This window comes from Nylanderia fulva, unplaced genomic scaffold (genome assembly GCF_048542155.1).
Source record: "Nylanderia fulva isolate GAGA-0341 unplaced genomic scaffold, ASM4854215v1 Scaffold81, whole genome shotgun sequence".
Taxonomy (NCBI): domain Eukaryota; kingdom Metazoa; phylum Arthropoda; class Insecta; order Hymenoptera; family Formicidae; genus Nylanderia; species Nylanderia fulva.
In genome coordinates, this window is record NW_028190928.1 from 102,764 (window position 1) to 122,445 (window position 19,682).

At 32.6% G+C, this 19,682-nt stretch overlaps 2 protein-coding genes across 14 annotated transcripts; both read left to right on the forward strand.

Moving 5' to 3' along the window:
- Nucleotide 1: 1 nt before the first annotated feature.
- On the forward strand, nt 2-5,466 carry LOC114938551 (microtubule-associated protein 1 light chain 3 alpha). 4 transcript variants are annotated; one of them, XR_014926300.1, is made up of 6 exons: nt 3-113; nt 1,915-2,134; nt 3,074-3,236; nt 3,346-3,537; nt 3,606-3,869; nt 5,011-5,466. XR_014926300.1 is itself a non-coding variant. In XM_029312532.1 (4 exons), exons 2-4 carry the CDS (start codon nt 2,089-2,091, stop codon nt 3,509-3,511), a joined length of 375 nt encoding a protein of 124 aa, XP_029168365.1. In that variant the 5' UTR covers nt 2-113; nt 1,915-2,088; the 3' UTR covers nt 3,512-3,541. The 4 variants fall into 4 exon arrangements, 1 of the variants encoding a protein (XP_029168365.1); XR_014926299.1 differs by having other exon boundaries at nt 3,606-3,865; XR_014926301.1 differs by lacking the exons at nt 3-113; nt 1,915-2,134 and adding an exon at nt 2,685-2,941 and having other exon boundaries at nt 3,606-3,865.
- Nucleotides 5,467-6,489: 1,023 nt separating this feature from the next.
- Nucleotides 6,490-19,638, forward strand: LOC114938547 (Hormone-receptor-like in 78). 10 transcript variants are annotated; one of them, XM_029312521.2, is made up of 10 exons: nt 7,207-7,223; nt 7,728-7,812; nt 14,672-14,803; nt 14,974-15,078; nt 15,179-15,343; nt 15,414-15,678; nt 15,769-16,016; nt 16,093-16,289; nt 16,376-16,653; nt 16,737-19,638. In XM_029312521.2, exons 2-10 carry the CDS (start codon nt 7,798-7,800, stop codon nt 16,994-16,996), a joined length of 1,665 nt encoding a protein of 554 aa, XP_029168354.2. In that variant the 5' UTR covers nt 7,207-7,223; nt 7,728-7,797; the 3' UTR covers nt 16,997-19,638. The 10 variants fall into 10 exon arrangements, with proteins under 10 accessions (XP_029168356.2, XP_029168361.2, XP_029168359.1 ...); XM_029312523.2 differs by lacking the exons at nt 7,207-7,223; nt 7,728-7,812 and adding an exon at nt 6,490-6,809; XM_029312526.2 differs by lacking the exons at nt 7,207-7,223; nt 7,728-7,812 and adding an exon at nt 6,826-6,908.
- The last annotated feature ends 44 nt before the right edge of the window (nt 19,639-19,682 follow it).

Here is a 19,682-nt window from a genome sequence, read left to right on the forward strand (position 1 = left end):
GCCTGTACGCTGTGTGTTTTGAAACAGCTGTTCCACCTGTCAACTGGAATGCTCGTACTGCGCATTTTTGCCAGATGATCACAGATGACTGCACGTAAAGTGAGAAAGAGAATGTAAGATGGAACGCGGAGTATTTTCATTTTGTGCATGTATCTGGGAGAATAAGAAAGTTGATTTAGGGATGATTTTCAAGTAAAATATAGAGACAGCTCAGTTGCTATAACGATTCTAGATTAGAAGGCTTCTATACTTTTTTTCGAATTTCGATGACCCTGACACTTGATGACATTTTCCGTCTTCGGTTTTAATTTGCATTCATTAATACATTATTTATCGAACATGAGTTGGTTAAAATTGAATTTTTAATTATTTTCGAAGGAACGAGCGAGATATGCATGTATTTTTTAAAATGTAGTTTTGGTTAATCTAGAAATAAGATACATTTTGTTTATATATTATTTTTTAATCATATAGATAAAATTATTAATTTCTTTTGACACGCAGAGAGAAATATTAAATTAGGGAAATAAGGATATATATTGATAAATTGTATAAAGTTTTAGAATTAGAAATTCTATTGGACAATTTTTAACAGCTGAATAAAGAATAATTAACTGATAAAATTAATCAATTTGTCCAATATAAACTCTTAATTAATGGAAAAGTATCGACATGTGATTTTAACGTGACAGACGTGCTTCTCAACTGCATAATCGTCTACCAGACGCGATTGCTTTAACAGTGCAATTCATTGGCATAAAAATAAAACTATTATTAATATATGAATAAAATAATATATCTGATAGAATATACAAAGTAAAAGATATATAGCACAATTTATATATATGTATAGATATGTGTATATATATGCCACTTGTACAGTTTGCATAAATTTTGTTCTCATAACTTTAAATTAAAAATAAAGTGAATATAAGAAACAATTTACTTGATTCTAAAAAAAAATGTTTTTCGAAGAAAATCAGTTCCAAAGACACTAAATTTATACATTTATTTAAAATATTGATTACCTATACCTAAGGAGAACAGAAAAGTCAAAATATGGCGTCAATTTGACGTCATATTGACTAAATTTGTCATTTTTTGGTCAATATGACGTCATTTTGACTTTTCTGTTCTCCTTGGGTAAAATACTGATTTTCCACGAAATTCTCATTACTTTATTGCAATTATATTGTAGCAACGTTGCAATGTTGCAAGTTGCAATGTAACATTATAAAGACATTGCAGAGATATAAGTGCACAAAATTCCAGCAACTTGTAACAACATGACATTAATATTTCGAAAATATTGCATGTAATCCAAATTCTATAATTTATATATTGTAATATATATACATATACCCAGCAAACACCAAGTTACAGCTATATAATTGTTAGTTGTAATTTCCCACTCAAAAATATAATACGTGTATTATAACAATTATATTGTTGAGTGGAAAATTACAACTAACAATTATATAACTAATTTGGTATTTGCTGGGTATAATACTGTAATAAAATAATTTTTTGCAATATTGTACAATAAAAGATGTTAACGATAATCAATAATTTTATTATCTTCCAAAAAGCGGACATTTTAACATTGCTGCAATTCAACAGCAATGATGTAGCAACATTTTGCAGTGAATTTGCAATATTGCAATATTGCAGTGAAAGATTGTTGTAATATTTTTGCAATCTAACGGTGCTGTATGGGTTACAACACATTTACAATTTGCCTTGTAATAAAGCATCGCGGTAGACAGAAAAAATTAATGAATTTTATTTTCTAAATTGATACATCGAAACTCATTATCATTTCTTTGAACACGCAATTTATTCCACAATAATAGCCTTTTCTGCGCGAAAATATCTACGTAGTCGAGGGAACTATCGGCTTGATTGATTGCGTAGTTGCGAATGGTGCGTCTCGTCTCGTCCGACCAGGAGCTAACCTGACCTGGCGGATCTCATACGGCGTCGTTGTGTATGCCAGCGTTATTTTGACCCGAAGAGCGAGTCCACAGCTGATAGCGCGCGTCGCGTACGTCGCAGTAGGTGATAGTGCATCGTAACGCTGCAACGAACATGAATTTGACACCTAGGAGATCGTACAAAGAGAGACGCACATTCGGTGAGTATTGTCATTGTGCGTGAATAATATCGAAGCGATAGGGTTCTATACTTAGCAATAAAGTAGGATGGATATGTGTGTATAGATGCGAAACAAAGGGACTGACAATTTTAACCTGATCTGACCTTTGACCTCTCGTATGCAAAAGGATTAGGGAAAAATCATCCTTCAAAAATTATTTTTGCATTTCACTAAATTTCGGCCTGATCTGAAGTCTCGAAGCGCGCTTTAGATGAATCTCTCGTCGGAGAGAGATAGAGATAGATAAGATGAGAGAGAAGGGAGAAAGAGAGAGAGAGAGAGAGAAGAGCTTTGCTATTTTTATTATATTTTTTTATCCGATATTGTCATGCAAAAGTGGCGACAAAATTAATTATATTAGAGCGAGAATATGTATTCGTATTGATTTAAATTGGAAAATACGTTCGGTAATTTACAAACGCGCAATTGCAAGAGAGATAGCACGAGTGCAAAAAAAAAAAGATGAGAAGACAAAGAAGGAAAAAACGTTGCAACACGTTGCAACGTTGTACGGATTTCGATTGAAACGCCTTTATATTTCGCGCACTACATTGTTTGCATATCACTCTGGCACGTCGAATTGTTCATTTCATCAGAGAGAGAGAGAGAGAGAGAGAGAATTGTGTCTTAGATTTATTCGATTTTTATTGAAATTTCTTATTTAATATTGTATTAAAGAAAACGTCGGAACGATAAATAGATATTTTTAAAATTACGTTTCGCATAATTGGTGTATTTGGGAAATGAATTCACTGACTTCAAAGTACAAGCAGAAATATCCTTTCAGTGAGCAGTGTTTATATAATTGATTAAAGATTTTGAAAACAATTTTTTTAATCTATTGCAATTTTCGATTATATAGGTTATTGGATAAATTATTATTCTCTAATACATATTTTTGTGTGTGTATTAATTTAGAACAGCGATGGGTCAGTGCAGAAGAAATTAGATCTCTGCATCCAAATAAAATTCCCATCATCGTGGAACGCTACAAATTAGAAAACCAACTGCCACTTCTAGACAAAAGCAAATATCTGGTGCCAGATTTTTTAACTGTGGCAGAATTCTGTAAAATAATCAGGTATATTTTTTGAATATATAAAAATATAATTTTAGGTTTAAGAAAAAAAATATATAAAATATATTAGTTAATATTATATATGTATATATTTTCTCATCTTTTTATACAGACGTCGACTGCAGCTGAATCCAACACAAGCAATTTTCTTACTAGTAAATCAGAAAAGTATAGTCAGCGGCAGCATGACCATGGCTGAGCTGTATCAAAATGAAAAAGATCCAGATGGTTTTCTTTATATTGTTTTTGCCAGCCAGGATGTATTTGGTGGCCATTAACCTCAGGCGAGACAACTTTAAATCAAGTAAGTAGTAAAAAACAATTTTTAATTCTATTTAGCTTAGAAATAAAAATTAATGCATAAAATTACAGGTAAAAAAAAAACAAAATACCTCCTTGGCACTTAAAAATACTGATAGATGTTTATGTGAAATTTTGTGGGGATATTAGATCTGCTAGCAACTCTATCTGCCTTTAATTAAATGTGCAGAATCTTTGTGATCAACTGATGGTACCTGCTGGAATAATTAACAGAACAATCATATTTGGAACCTATATATATATATATATATATAAAATCATTATGGTGCTTTCTACTTTTGACACACGGATAAATTACATTTGATATATAAGTTAGTATGTATAGCATTTGCTCTTAGTTTACTATTAGTAATGACAGTTTTTATATTATTAATTTTAGCAGCAATAGGCTATATAAATGATAATAAGCTATAGATATATAATGAAGATTTTTTTTCTTTTTTTTCTCGTATGTGTCCACACTTTCGTCTTTGTAAAAAATATTTGTGATCATAATAAGTTTCAAATATGGTTTTTGTTCAACTTGATTATTCTATTACAAATAATTTATATAGTATATCAATCTCTCTTAATTCGTTTATTTATCAGTTTATATCAAATTTACATAGTGCAATAGGTTCTGTATATAGGGTTTATTGCCATATTACACAACATTTAATGAGATCAAAATCAAAATGAACGTAATACTAGTTGCACAAAACTCATTTTTTAAAGATTTCATTAATATTTCTGATTAACATTATTCTATGTACTTTTGACTACATAGTTTCCATGAAACTATTGACGAAATTATCTCTATGATAAAATCTTTATTAAGTATTATTTCTATTACACATTACTAAGCATTAACGAAAGTGTTCATGTACATAACATGAAATGTATGATATACGCTTTCTCGTGAAATTCTTGTGAAATTATATTAAGTTTTACACAAGATATATAAAAAAAAAAATTGATCTCTATAGAATTGACGATACAAAACAAAGGTAGTTAGGTACTATTTTAACTAGGAAATTCTTCAGTGTAATATGTTTTAAGATAATTTGACGTAAAGTATCCTTTTCTGCAGAAACGTGTGCAATAAGCTATCCAAAAGCACAAAAATTTATTAATAAGGAATTAAGCAAAAAAGAAAAATCAGAATGACTGCAAGTATGTTTCTGAAACTTTTTAAATATTGGATAAAAATAGTTAAATATTTGTACACTGATAAATAGTATCTTTGAGCTTTAATTCTACCTTAATTAATATAACTGATGCTCCGATATGTTCTATGCATCTATTTAATATAATAGCTACATTGTCTTGTGTAAATATTTACTAATATACTTATGTGTTATAACTGTATAATCAGATACAATTTTAAGAATATATTTCTAATAATAGTGACATTTTTTTCTAATATTGTAGTATAAAGTACTATTGTAGTTTTTATGCAGATCGATTTATTTTGTAGGTGATTGGCATGTAATTTTTACATAAGTATTACGCAGCTATGACATACAGTCATTGTACAATTGAAAATGAGATATTTAACAGGACTCGTTATGTATCCTAATAAGATCGTTTCAATTGCACTTTCTTATACTTTCTACGCTTAAAATGAAATAGGTATATATCTGAGCTTTGGAGAGAGAAAAGAGACAAGGAACAAAGTACAGCCAGTGCAATTGAAACAAACATACCTACGATTAAATTAAGGATAGTAGTGATATACTAGCAGTAGTTATGACATTTAATGGTGAAGCTTTCATAATAAATTACAGAGAGAAAGCTGTATGTGCCCAGCAACCCCCCCCCCCCCCCACATTGTGCTATATATTTATCATATTTATAATAAACTTAGAAAAATTATCAATTGGCCTTTTTCGCAAAATTATAATTTAAATAAATTTAAAAAAAATTTAAAATATTTTACTATTTATGTTTTTAATCAATTTCGTCATTTTTTAAGACACTTTCTCTCTCTGTTTATTTATATAATCTAAATATATCTTTCAATGTTTACGTTTACTTAAATTTTAATTACAGATTGGTACAAAATCATACTTTTCATCAAAATTTTATTCTGAAATCGAGCAAAAGAAATAGGAAAATCGACCAATATAACAACTTCTCAAAATTTTATCGAATTACATTTTTTACATTAATAAACTTAATATCATACATATTACGTTTATATAAAACTCAATGTCATATATATATTTTTAAAAATTATGGGATAAAATTATCGCACGAAAGAAGAAAAAATTTCTGACGCGGGTTTTTTTTTTTTTTTCCTTCAAATTAAGGCTTCTGTTAATTAATACTCACTGCAGCCATTTTGGATTGATGACGTCAGAATAAGCGAGAAAATATGAGTTCTTGCGACTTACGTTAAAATAAAAATGTTTTTCAATAAATAGCGTTTGAAATCGATAGAATAAACATGTAAAATATATCGAAAACTTTCTTTTGTTTGAGTAATCAATAAAATTATATATATATATAACATATATGTATATGTCGAATTAAATGAATCCTAACAAAGGACGAAAACCAGCTGTGTGACAGGTATCGAAATTAAATAAATATTTCACATATTAAATTATGCCAAAATAGGAGTCTTCGGTATATTTTAACACCACAATTATTTTAAACATAAAAACTATTAAAACGAAAAATAACGCTGTAGAAGTCGTAAGAATAATTTAGTTTGCTAAAATGTGCTTATTTATTAATAAACAAAATCATATTATTTATTAATAATAATAATAATTTTTTCTTTCATTTTTGTACATCTTTTATCGATAAAACAATATAGAGATTATTTCCACCGTTTTGAATTAAGTCATCATTGTCAACACGGACTTGGCAATCGAGCGTGCAGGAGCGCCCTTAAATTTCGCGCCCTGTAATAACCTATCAACATGGCTGCAGATGATTCGTGGCGCGTCCGAAGGATGGCGCTGCGCGTCGCAGCATCCGGGAGTCCATCGTCGATCTACTCTCGCCACCGCCGTGACACGTACTCGATGACGCAGCGAGGGACGTGAGATGTCAGGTAGTACGTGCGGGAAGGCGAGAGCGGCAGGGGGCGCGGCCGGGCGGAGTAGGGGGACAGGAGACGGCGAAAAGGTAAAGGTTAGAGGAGGTTATGAACTCTAACCCGCGGATGTGCGCGCAACGAAGCCTGGTAGCCAGCAGCAGCAGCCCGCTATGAACGGTTCTGATGACGCACGGACGGATCAGTCGTCGTCGCTGCTGACCGCGAAGGTGAGTCCCCCGGATCATCCTTCTCCGATTCGCGTCGAAGACGATCTCGGCTTCCTCCGGAAGGAAGAGTCGCGTTGCACCTCGGGCGTCGTCGAGAATGTGAGTGTGAGAGCTCGCGACACGTTTCTAGGTTTTTTTTTTAAATTTTTTATTGTAAGTTTTATTTTTTTCCTATTGTCCCTCTTACGCCCGGATTGGCCGACGTGAGCGGGGAGGAGAGAATTTAGTGCGGCGATAGTCGGGTCCGGGAGCGCTTCGTGTCCGCTTGAATGGTGTCAACGCGAAATCGCAGGCTTCCTATCTCCGCCTCTTCGTCGTGTTGCGCGTCGAGTTATTTCGGACGAGTGTCTGTCTGTGTATGTGTGTGTGTCGTCAGAGATGCTGCGTCTCTCTGGGATCGAACGACGATACGAGGTGACACGAGCGAAATGTTCATTTTTGTGAATTTCATCGCGCGAATCTCGCAATCAGATATTTCTTGTGAAAGTCTCTCTCGGGCGTTTTACGCTCCTCTCTGACGTAACGCTTTCGTCTACAGGATGCTCCACCTTGCGCGAGAAACAGCGAACGTATTCTCTGAAAATTGCAATCGTAGACCGATGCCTTTCTTCTAGACCGGAAGTCTTAATTATCGTGAATAATTCTTTATCGAGCGGGAAAACGTAAATCTCTTGTGAATTGACACATTTTCATTATTCATATATATATACTTATTCAGAAGTTTGTAAAATATTTATTCCACGTTTATACATATTCAAAAAAGTTTGGAAATAATTTGGACATTTCGATAACGTAATCGTTAATTAAGGAAAGGACAATAAAGACGACTCGCGCACGTGCGCAATTTTATTTTTGGATGCCCCTTTTACATGTGCAAATTTATCTATCATCTCTCTTTCTCTCTCGCTTTTTGGAAAGAATTACATACATCCCATTCGATGGGCGACCCCGATGCACTGTCGGGCGGGACGAAGATAAATCCGTGCCAATGCGCGCGATCACGGTAGGTAGGTAAGATGGGTAGAGAAGAGGTAACCTTCGGACCCACGAACGACCTTTACCTGCCGGGGACCGTGTACTATTGTACAAACATAATCACTCGCCGACGATTATTTTCCATCTCATCGTTTCACAGCAATTCCGAGAATCTTTTACGCGGAGAGAATTTTTCGTTATATTTTATCGTAAAATTCACTACACTTTCATCATTTTTTATAATAAGCCGAAAATTACCATGATGCTAAAACACTTGAAAAGAATCATAAGTTTTTAATATATTTTAAAATTATTTGAAATTTTACTATTTATTTTAATAAAATTAATCAAACATATTTTATATCTTATTGTGATAGATATATTAATATTTTTATTGTGGTAAATATTAATCAGAGAAACTTATAAAATTCTTCTAATATTGTCTCACGATTACCATGAATTTAAAATTATCATGAATGATTAAACTGGATTGAAAATATGCTGTATTGTAAAATTTATGTAAAATATTTTGTTTATCATTTTTTAGCATTTATTTTATTTAAAATACTTGAAGAATCATAAGTTTCTAATATATTTTAAAATTATTTGAAATTTTACTATATATTTTAATAAAATTAATCAAACATATTTTATATCTTATTGTGATAGATATTAATATTTTTATATTATTGTTTTTATCTTATTGTATTACCGAAATGTATTATGTAATTTTTATAGCCTGAAGAGGACCTAATTGATGGTCGAAACGTCGTTTCTTTTCTAATAAAAGAAATTTAAACTTTGCCGGTGTTGGTCAATAAATTCCTGCCTAATTTATTAATATTTTTATTGTGATAAATATTAATTAGAGAAAGTTTTATCAAATTCTTCCAATATCATATTGTCCCACGATTACCATGAATTTCAGGATAAATTCATAATAAAAGAAAATTCTCTCTGTGTAGGTTGCTTGAAATTGCTTGAAATTGTCTGAAATTACCAGTCGCGATTCGCAATCTAGCTCGACAAAAATCGATCTCGACATTAGAAAAATTTAGATTTGGAGCAACGAATTATAAACAGAAAAAAACGTGACGAACTGTCAATACTGAATGTAACTCGTCATTTCGCGAAATAAATTTTCCCCTTATATATACTTTAAATTTAATTATCGTAATTTTTTAAAATATCGGAATAATCTATTTTAGCTACCACGGAAGAAGAATAGACAATATCTACGGACAAATCAATTAACGCTATTGACACGATGAATGACTTCAAAATTCCCGACAAAGATTGCGACAAAGCTCTTCAGACCTGCTGCTAGATTAAAACACGCGTTCGTTGAATATATCTGTAATCTATTTTTTGATAAGAGTATAAACAAGGGCGAGAATATACAATTTCATCATGTTTTAACAGTCGATTATACGCGTGCACAGAACAATGCGAAGGATACATAAATGCATAGAGAAATCCTTGAGAAATCCTTAGAACAAACTCGTCGTGTACAAAAAAGAAAAACAAGGTAACCGATCGTTTACGTTTGCAAGGAAAAAACGTAAATGCGTATACTTATATGTACGATAATTTAGAAAACAAAAGAATGGAAGTTTCTCTGTATTCTCTTATTTTTACAGAAGCACGCACAAAGAAATACTTGACATTTTCAATTATTTCGATGCAACGAAAGTTTAAGCTCTTTCTGACAGTTTTCTCGTTATTAATAATATACATCCATGGTGACCACATCAATCCTTTTTAGAGGACAATTCTTTATTTCAAGTAGCTGTCTTTTAGATTTATTCATTTTTCGAAAACTCAATTTTGTCCTTTTTTATTTAATATCTAATATGTTTAATTCCCAAATTATTAATCCTTGTCACTAGTTATTAGAACAAGAGAGTAGAAATAATCGATCAAAACTAGCGTAATATTTCGTTTATTAAAATCACTACGTTTCGACTATATGGTTGTGGTCCTTTTCAAGTGAACACTAAAATATGTAATTGTTAACATATGCAATTCAATATATGACAAAAATTAAACAATATCTAATATGTATGTTTTGTAGTATATTAACAGAGAATTTGTACTAAACCAACGGAACTTATCCAAAACTTGTATTTAAGAACCCAATGATTTATTTTATTTCAACAGTCGAATCAGTTTTAAACTATACACAGAAAGAATTTTCTCTTAAAATTTAGCCTGAAAATTATGATAATTATAGGATAATAAAAGTTTTTCTGCTTAATATCTTTACCACAATAAGAAATATTAATATCTACCACAATAAGATATAAAATATGTCCGATTAATTTTTTTGCATGTCGATCTCCTAAAATTTTCCGATTTGTTCTTTATTTTCTCCGAGAAAATATGCTCACCGTACATATATGAAATATTATTTCTCGCACTGTTAAAGCATCATGTTTTATTGCCCGCGACACGAAAACGTGGCGTTAGCGTAATCCGAAATATCGCGGTATCGCACAAAGACCGCGGCGAAGTCATAAACGACGTTATTAATCCGCGGCCACACACATGCGCGTCCGACCTATTCTCAGTCGCCGGGTGACCTCGACAACGTCGGCCGATAAGTCATCGCATACATGACATAACGTTCACCGGAGAAAAAGCCACGCTATCCGGACGCGCCGCGGTCAGCTCGGCAACAAAAGCTGCGAATTTTTTTTCGCAACGCGATAGCTGCACCACAGATTTCCCGCGTCCGAAAATGCCATTCTTCAGATTCTCGCGTTATCCTATATATTTATTTTATTGTGATTTCTTTATTAAATTTCTCTCTCTTGACATTTCGCATATTTCTTTCCCCACGCAATTCTAATTTGAAATTTCGTATATTCTCCTATTATTCTTTATCTCTTTCTCGAATTCCGTAGTGACTTTAGCCTGACCATTGGATACTTTGTCCTTTAACCTTTTTCAGTTCCCCGTGGTGAGGTCACCTTTGACGTCAGTAACTGACGATTATACGACTACTTATTGTTAGAAAGAAATGCAGCCTATTCAAATCGACAAAAATACGATCCTTAATCCTGCTGTCAAAATCGTACCTATTGTAAAAAAAACATCATTTTGTCTAAAATTTCAAATCTCGTTAAATCAGGAGACGCGGTAGCGTCTCGCTAAGTCAATCTTTTCTTCAAATTCAACCGAAAGATATCGAAAATATAGTGAAAACATCGAGAGATATAAAAAAAAAACCGATAGAAGTTCCTGCGACCATTACACACAAACACATCTCCCCAATCCCTAGTAATCTTTATTCGGGTTCTGTCCTATTTCTAATTAACAATCAACGATATTTCTATCTAAAAATGGAGCTAATCTATCTGCATGCACTACTTTCTTCCGATGTCTGGGTGTTTTCTGAATGCAGTACACCACATCGTTGAATTTCTTTACAATAGAGAAAGATCCTTCCCAATTACTCTGTAACTTGGAGCTCTACCGCTACTGTGTATCCTTTACCAGAGGTAACACGATTTCGTGAATATCACACATACAAAGGACAAATATTCCATCTGAATCGCAAGTTCATTTTTTCGGGAAAGACGAAAAAAGGTAGGAGGGAAGGGGTCGTGTGATCGATCGCAGGCGTGTTACGTGACAACTCCGGTCTCTCAGGTATAGAGCGAAAGAGAGAGAGAGAGAGAGAGAGGAAAGAACCTGGCACAAGAGCGGGAATGCACCTGGCCGGCCCCGGTACACACAAGAGAGTGACCTGCCAACCTGCGTGGAGAACAGCCTGCCCGCTCGCCCGTCTATAACCGACCGACCGACCGACCGGCTGCGTTCACCTGTGTGCAAGGTTGCTGCGAGAGAAGTGCGGCGGCAGCGCGCGGCTCTTCGTCTTCTCGCGAACCACGAGTGCCAGAAGCACGCTTCGGTCGCGTCTCCGTCTTAAATGTATATATATATATATATATATATATATATATATATATATAAAAACATACGTATGTATATCCTTATCGGCTCGTTCGCCGCCACGCCGTGACCCGTATTTAAGCGAGACGGATACCTTAAAGAGGATCGCAGGATCTACAGGGACCCAGAGATCCCGAGCCGAAACAACAGGTAGCTTATTGTGCATTCCTCGTCCTCGAACTTTGCGCGCAAGCGCGACTCAAGGAGTGATATCGCTCTCGCTCGACTCTCGGCGGAATCGAAAGTGACTCTCGATATGGGGTTTTTTTTTATTTATTTTTAATCGTGTGATAACAAAAATAGCGACAGCTGGAGATTTAATTCTGCGCCGCCTCGCACCTTCGCGAGTTCCGAGTGATTTGGACGCGCGCGTGTGTGTGTGTATGTGTGCGTGCTGTTAATAATATTTAGAAATATTTGGCATTGTGTTCATAACTTTAAACGCAATATGCGAATATCGCAGGCTTTAAAGTTCGCGAGCACGGTTTTTCTTCAGGAGAATCGCTGCCGCAAACTCGTTTCGCGTTGACCTTTTGCGCATTTGACAGCTGCCTACATTCTTACGTATTATCGTATGCGAATCAGGTTTTTTTTTCCCGTTTTTGGTTTCGATCTTCCGCGTCGAATCGTGCGTATTATCGCGACTTATCAAGGTTTACTCGCGCGTGCGACTTACAGTAAGTTTGTTCTTATCAGAGCACCGTTTGCTCCAGAATTCAAATCGAATGGATGTTTTAGATTTTAGATCGAAAAATGAAGACTGATTGTGAGATTTCCGTGGAAGACCGGACGAGAATCGACCTCGACAACTATTGTGACAACTTGTGACACTTGTGCAACAAGTGTACGACGATGTTACGATAATAACAGTGCAATGTTTTCTTTTTCCTTGAGGCATCGAATTAATCCAAGAGTCGCTCATATGCAACTTTCAAATTGTATCACGTTTTAATGATGAGCTAGCGTAGCCTGAAAATGCTGAGATATTAAAAAAAAAATTGCAAAACAAAGTCAACAAAGAGAAGAAGTTATATAATATATAATTTTTCTTCAACTTATATATCTTTTTAAAATTATATTCTTAATTTAAAATTTAGATAACTTTTTCATTAATATTTATATAATAAAGTTATAGTGTCTACAACACATATGAGATATACGAAATTATTACATATGAGAAATTCGATCTAAAATTACATTAAATATTAAAGAGAGACTTTGCACAGATTAGGGAGGAAGGTACTTGTTGCAATTAAACATTCGTATAAAGTGTGTTGCATTATGATATACAGAGATAATTTTCTCTTAGAATTTATCCTGAAAATCATAATAATCGCAGGACAATATGGCATTGCAAGAATTTTATAAGAATTTCTCAAATTAATATTTATGCCACAAAATAAAAGATATTAATATCTACCATAATAAAATATAAAAAATATATTCGATTAATTTTATCATGTATATACATAAAATTCTTCCAGTACCATAATGTCTCACGATTACCATGATTTTCAGAGTAAATTCTAAATTCTGTCAGGTGTCCCAAATTGAGAATCCTAAATCGTGACGGCAATTTCGAGTTCGGTTTTCGTTTTACGAGACTATGGACCGCTCTCTATGACAGACTACAGTTTGCGATGTAACTTAGCGAGACGTAGCCGGACATCGGCATGCACCTAGCTAGCTAACCGCGTAGCAACCTACGAAGAACTCGGGACCATCTCTTTCACCTCTCAAAACGCGCTATAGGAAGGTGGGCAGCGAAAGAACGAAGAGAGGGAGAGGAACGAGAAGGTTTCTCCCTGGCATCAAGTGGGAGACGGCCGGCAAATGCTCCAGTTTACATTTTTATCCCGCGCCTCTGATGCACTTAGTTCCTCAAACACTTTGAATCGCGCAATCGTCTCTGTTTTTCTCTCCTCTTTTTCTCTCGCCGCGATAAAATATCGTGAAATCTTAAAGGAACGAGGGATCGGTATTGAATCGTCACAGAACAGTGCACTTCTCTGTAAACAACAATGACACTCGACACATCGAGCTAAGATCAGAATTATTGCGTCTAATTTTTTATCAAATTTATATTTAGACATCTATTTAAATTTTTGATAGTAAATGATAAACAATTTTTATGTAACATGTACACATTGAAAAAAAAATTGTTAACTTGACTAAACTTTTCAACTAAATTATTAATTTGTTAATTGAACATATATTAGTACTTGAGTCAAATACACGGTTTGTTAGATTTAATATGGTATATTTAATTTACAGTTATTTTTACATGTTCAGTTAACAAAAAGATGAATTAGAAACAATTTTAGTCGCTTTTTTATTGTGACATATAATATTTATATCGAAATAAATTTGATTATTATATATATATTTTTTCGACAATGTATATATGTCACATGTATGTTTCATTTATTAATTTATTGTTAAAAATTATTTTGAAATCTTTTAATAGTTAAATTTTATTTATATGTATATTTTTCATTTATTTTTTTACGTATTATCTCTTATGTATTTTTTCGTTCATTTTATTGTCTAATTTTGAAATTACATTCTCGATAGAATTATCATTTAAATGAAATTATGATATATCTGTTATGAAGATTTTATCATGAATTATTGACCTCTCTTTCACGGTGCTAAATCTTCAATTTTTTATTCAATGCATCTATAAAATGTTGAAGCGGCATGTTCAGACCGATAATTTGAGGATTGTAATATCCGGCTGAAAAATCATTAATGCTTGTTTAACACGCATTGAAAGAAAATCCATCTGTTTACGCTTTCGGTTTGTAATAATGCTCTCCCGGCGTTTTAACGAAACGGTAACGCGCATATTACGAGATAGGCGTGGAAATTTCTTGCACCTGAGATATAATAATACCCGCGTCTAACGGAGGCGTCCATCCGTTTTACAGAGAGAAATGGACAGAGACCATAGAGAACAACGCAATCATGATAATCTGAATGAGGAGTCAGATTGTAAAGTTGGAATGGATTTCCGCAATTTCTCTCATCAGCACGATCGTATGTCGGACATCGAGACTGAGGTTCATTGTTTGTCATAATTTGATTTCCAGTAATTTATTTTTTAAGAAATCAGTAATTGGGATTTATATTGGGAAATTGTCATTGGGTTATTATTATTTTTTTTAATTCAAAATTTAATAATGAATTTATACACGTAGATACTGACTTTAAAATGCTTATTCTGTTACAGAGAGACATGGAAATCGATCCGGCTGATCGCGTCGACAACTTGCACGACGATAAATCCGAGAAATTAGGAAGAAATTTTCATAGTATAGGGCATCACCCAGCTATGGTGAGAATTTAGAATATTTTTTAAAAATATACTTTTTTTTCTGTGGAAATTTTTGCGTGTTTTATCAATAAGATATTGATTTTTACGTTTATCTTTACAGAGGGACGTAGATAGGGATCAAAATAATCACGTTGACAATATGCATGATGATAAAATGGACCATAAAATAGGAAGAGATTTCCGCAATCTGGGTCATCATGCTGGAATGGTTCATTTGCATCCTGGTATGGAGCATTTGAGTAACGATGTACGTATCGATGTCGAGGTAAATATCCATCATTGAACCGTGTTAATTTGTTTTAAATGTTATCATTTATTTCAACGTTTTCTTATAGGTGAAATTAGCGAGAGATGTTCGCGGATCATTAGGTTTAGGACTATCCTTAGAACTCTGTGTAGTTTGTGGAGATAGAGCTAGCGGCAGACACTACGGAGCGATCAGCTGCGAAGGTTGCAAGGGCTTTTTTAAACGCAGTATCCGCAAGCAACTGGGTTACCAGTGCAGAGGAAGCAAAAGTTGTGAAGTTACCAAACACCACAGAAATCGTTGTCAGTATTGTAGGCTTCAGAAGTGCCTGGCTATGGGCATGAGAAGCGACTGTAAGTAAAATTTATTTATTATCGTATCGAGCTTATTTTCTAAAATATATTGTAGGCGATAATTAACATAATTGATGTCATGTGTCGCAGCTGTCCAACATGAGAGAAAACCCGTGTTGGGTGAATCGGCCGCGACAAAAGTAGGTAACCGCAGCACCAGAGTAAAACCAGAACCGCAACAACCCGCACCCGAGGTGCCCCCAGCTTGGGAACAACCCGAGAGTCCTAGTATGGAAGATCAAAGTAGCGACAGCGATCTCAGTGATGCTTTAACCTTAGCTCGCGACCGTTTACTCATCTCCCATGCGTTGGATAGTATGGTTAAACTCATCGGTGACGTAAGTCTATCATATGTCTTAGTATTATTTTGTTCTATACGAGTAGAATTTAATGTGCTGCAATATGTACTTGCAGACCGTTAATGGTTCGAGCGAACCGGAAGAAGAATGGACTGGTCAATTAATTTCCGAACGAAATACATTGTTTGAATTGAGGGCGCCCAGCCCGGCACCCGTATATTTATCTATTCATTACATATGCGAAAGCGCGGCTAGGTTACTATTTTTATCTGTACATTGGGCGCGAGGAATTCCAGCATTTCAAGCTTTGCCGTAAGTATATTTTATGTATATGTTTGTTTTAATCATATACCTCGAGCAGAACATTATCTAAAATAAATTTGTTTTTCGTGGTTTAGATCTGAAATTCAAACTACTTTAGTGCGAAGTTCCTGGGGACAATTATTTACACTAGGTCTAGCACAATGCGCATACACACTTTCTCTTCCTAGTATTCTGTCGTCGATAATCAATCACTTGCAAACTAGTATTGCGCAAGAAAAGGTCACAGCTAGCAAAGTAAAATGTGTTACGGAGCATATATGTAGATTACAGGATTGTGTGAGTTCACTGCACAAGTTGCAAGTGGATTCCGTTGAGTACGCTTATCTTAAAGCTTTAACGCTTTTTAGCGCTGGTGAGTAAATTCAGATTATACAAACAATAAAGATTATCTACTTACGTATATTGAAATAAAGAACATTTTATTATCTTTTTTAGATAATATTCTAGCAGGTATGTGGCGTAAAAAAGTTGAAGTTCTTCAAGAAGCGGCATGGACGGAATTACAACAACGCGCGGGCTCGGACAGATTACCTCGTCTTCTCTTGAGGCTAGCGCCTCTCCGATCGATTAATCCTAGAGTTTTGGAGGACCTTTTTTTCTCAGGTCTGATTGGTCGAGTAAGTGTAGCTAGCGTTGTGCCTTACATCCTTACCATGCAAGATTATAAAGCCGAGCCGGAAAGTCACGCAGGGTGACAAATACTGTCAGTGCAATGTAAGTCGTGACCTAAAATAGTGATGTATGCATAAGTGTTGAATGCCTTGAACATTTCAATACAACGAGACGAGAAAGTCATGTGCAAAAGACATGTGAGGAGTCAAAATCATTTTTCCTCCTTTTCTTCTTTAATATCTCTCTACACAAAGATATAATAATATGACTATTAAACATGCGCATAAGGTCAAATTGATTATAGATATATATGGATTATTATAGTATATTGATATAATTATACATATGTATCTATATTTAAATAGATATATGTACATCTATGTTTAAATTATAGATATTTACTGTTAGTTATTTGCAAGATGTCTAATTGTTTACAATAATTAGATGTCCAATAAAATCCTTTATATTTATTATATAAATGAACGTTATGCAAAACTTTCCCAAAAGAATATATGATAGCTTGACACTCTAGTTGAGTTGATTTTAAAATTAAAAATTTTATTTGTATACTCTTCTAGAATATACAATTACAATTTCAAGTGAGAGCTTAAATAACATTGCTTGTTAAAATGAGCAATCTCTGTGAAGTGATAATCAGGGAATATTGACTTTTATAATATTTATACATATATACAGTTAAATGAAAATACAACAATGCTTTTTGTTGCATTTTTAAGTATGCATGTAACAAAATGTATTATCTTAAAAATGAGCTTTTCTAGCTGATCTCTATGTAAGAGCCTTAGCGTATTTAATATTAAATATAATTTTACAAATTTTTTTTTATATCGGCATATTACTTACACAAAACTTGAAACACAATAACGATATGTTTATTTTGTCATTATTAATAGTCGAAAAATAATTTATTTCAAAACTTTAATTTATTTCTTGTATATAAAGAAAGAAATTTTTTGTTTTAAATAAATGATGAAATATGTGATACACAAAAAGTAAGAAAAATTGACACTATTACTTATTTATGCTGCTTAGTAAAACATGTAACATAAACAATTTTATAACAAAAGAAATATGATATAAATATTATGCTAATATATTTTTGCTTCTAAATTGAATTAGAAGGCTCTAGTGTTGAATATCACAAGCAAAGGATAATGGACTAATTCTATTTAAAAACCTAGTGTAGTTAACAGTGCACAAATTGTTCTTTCTTTCTTATTAAAATAGTTTATTTTGAAATGTACGTTTCGGTCCTTTTTGATTCTAATATTGAATTAAAATCTTTGTGTGCACTGATTATCTATTGTTCAAAATAGACAATAAAAATACTATATTTTTTTAAGAGAGAAGCTTGGATACTTAATACAGTTGAGGTAAATATAACAATTGTACATGAGTTACTTAATTAAATGTAAATTTCACATTGTTAATTATCATTATATATCTTAATAATTGTAAGAATAGTAATTATATATGTAACAGGATATTCCAGAATTCTTCTATGAAATTAATTCATCAATTAATAATTATTAAACATATTTGTTTAATAATTATTGATATATTTTAATATTCAATATTTTTTTTTATTTTTGTGGGGATTTAAAAATCTACCATAAAATCATGGGAAATCTGGAACATCCAGTATATACTTTGAACATATTTCATGGTTCTGGAAAACGTAAGATAATACTAGTATTTTTAAGTTATATATTTAATATTTCATCAATTCTTTTATCAATTAACTTCTAATTGATTAAAATTATATTGGCAGCTTTATATTCTTTTTATAACTTTTCTAAAATTATTTTTAAGAAATTTTAAATTATAAAAATAATTTTGAAAAACATTATTTTGTTAAATTTTTTGTAATAAATAAATTTTTTTGTGAGAGAAAGCATATTTAAATTATAATTGTAATATTAAATAATCAAAAGCATATATGAATAATTTGCTAAATAGGTTTCCAGCCTAATATGGGGATATTGTAAGCTGATATAAGAATTAGACAATATTAAAATGGCATAATGAGAGATTAGAACTACTTGAAAAGATCCTTCACAATATACTTATTGTTATGGTGATTATATAACATCATGCTTAATAATAATCAAATGTAATTCGATGTTTGACGTATTTGCTGCTGAGATGATCAATATTTTCATCGTTAATATCCCGAATATGATTTTAATTAATTAAATATTAAGAAATAGTTTAAATATTTATATATTTAAAGCGCAGTTTAAACGACTTGGATTCGCTCCGAGATTTAAGTGCTTTTTGCATTCATAATGTTATTTTACGTTTAAAATATATGTATTATTTGTAAACAAATATTGTTTTAGAGACTCACGCTGCAATAGCATTTAAATTTCGGATTTATATCCTTAATGGACAATACAAAATATTTCGAGAACATGTTACAAAGAAAGTTTGTACATACATATAAGAATGTGCCTACATAAGAAAGATATTTATATGGACGTTAAGGATTTTGTAATTATTGTTATATAAGATACGAAATATAGTTCAAAGATTAAAGATATCTGAAAATTTGTTACGACGCAATTTCATGAAGAGAAAGAAAATAATATGTACATACTTATATATATACATAGACATAGATATTTAAATTTATCGCGAAATATATAACATACTTACGATAAAAAATAAATATTACTAGAAAATAAATAAATATTAAGTCATAGATATGTAGTTTTCGTATCTATTCCTTCCTAATTTTTTATTTTA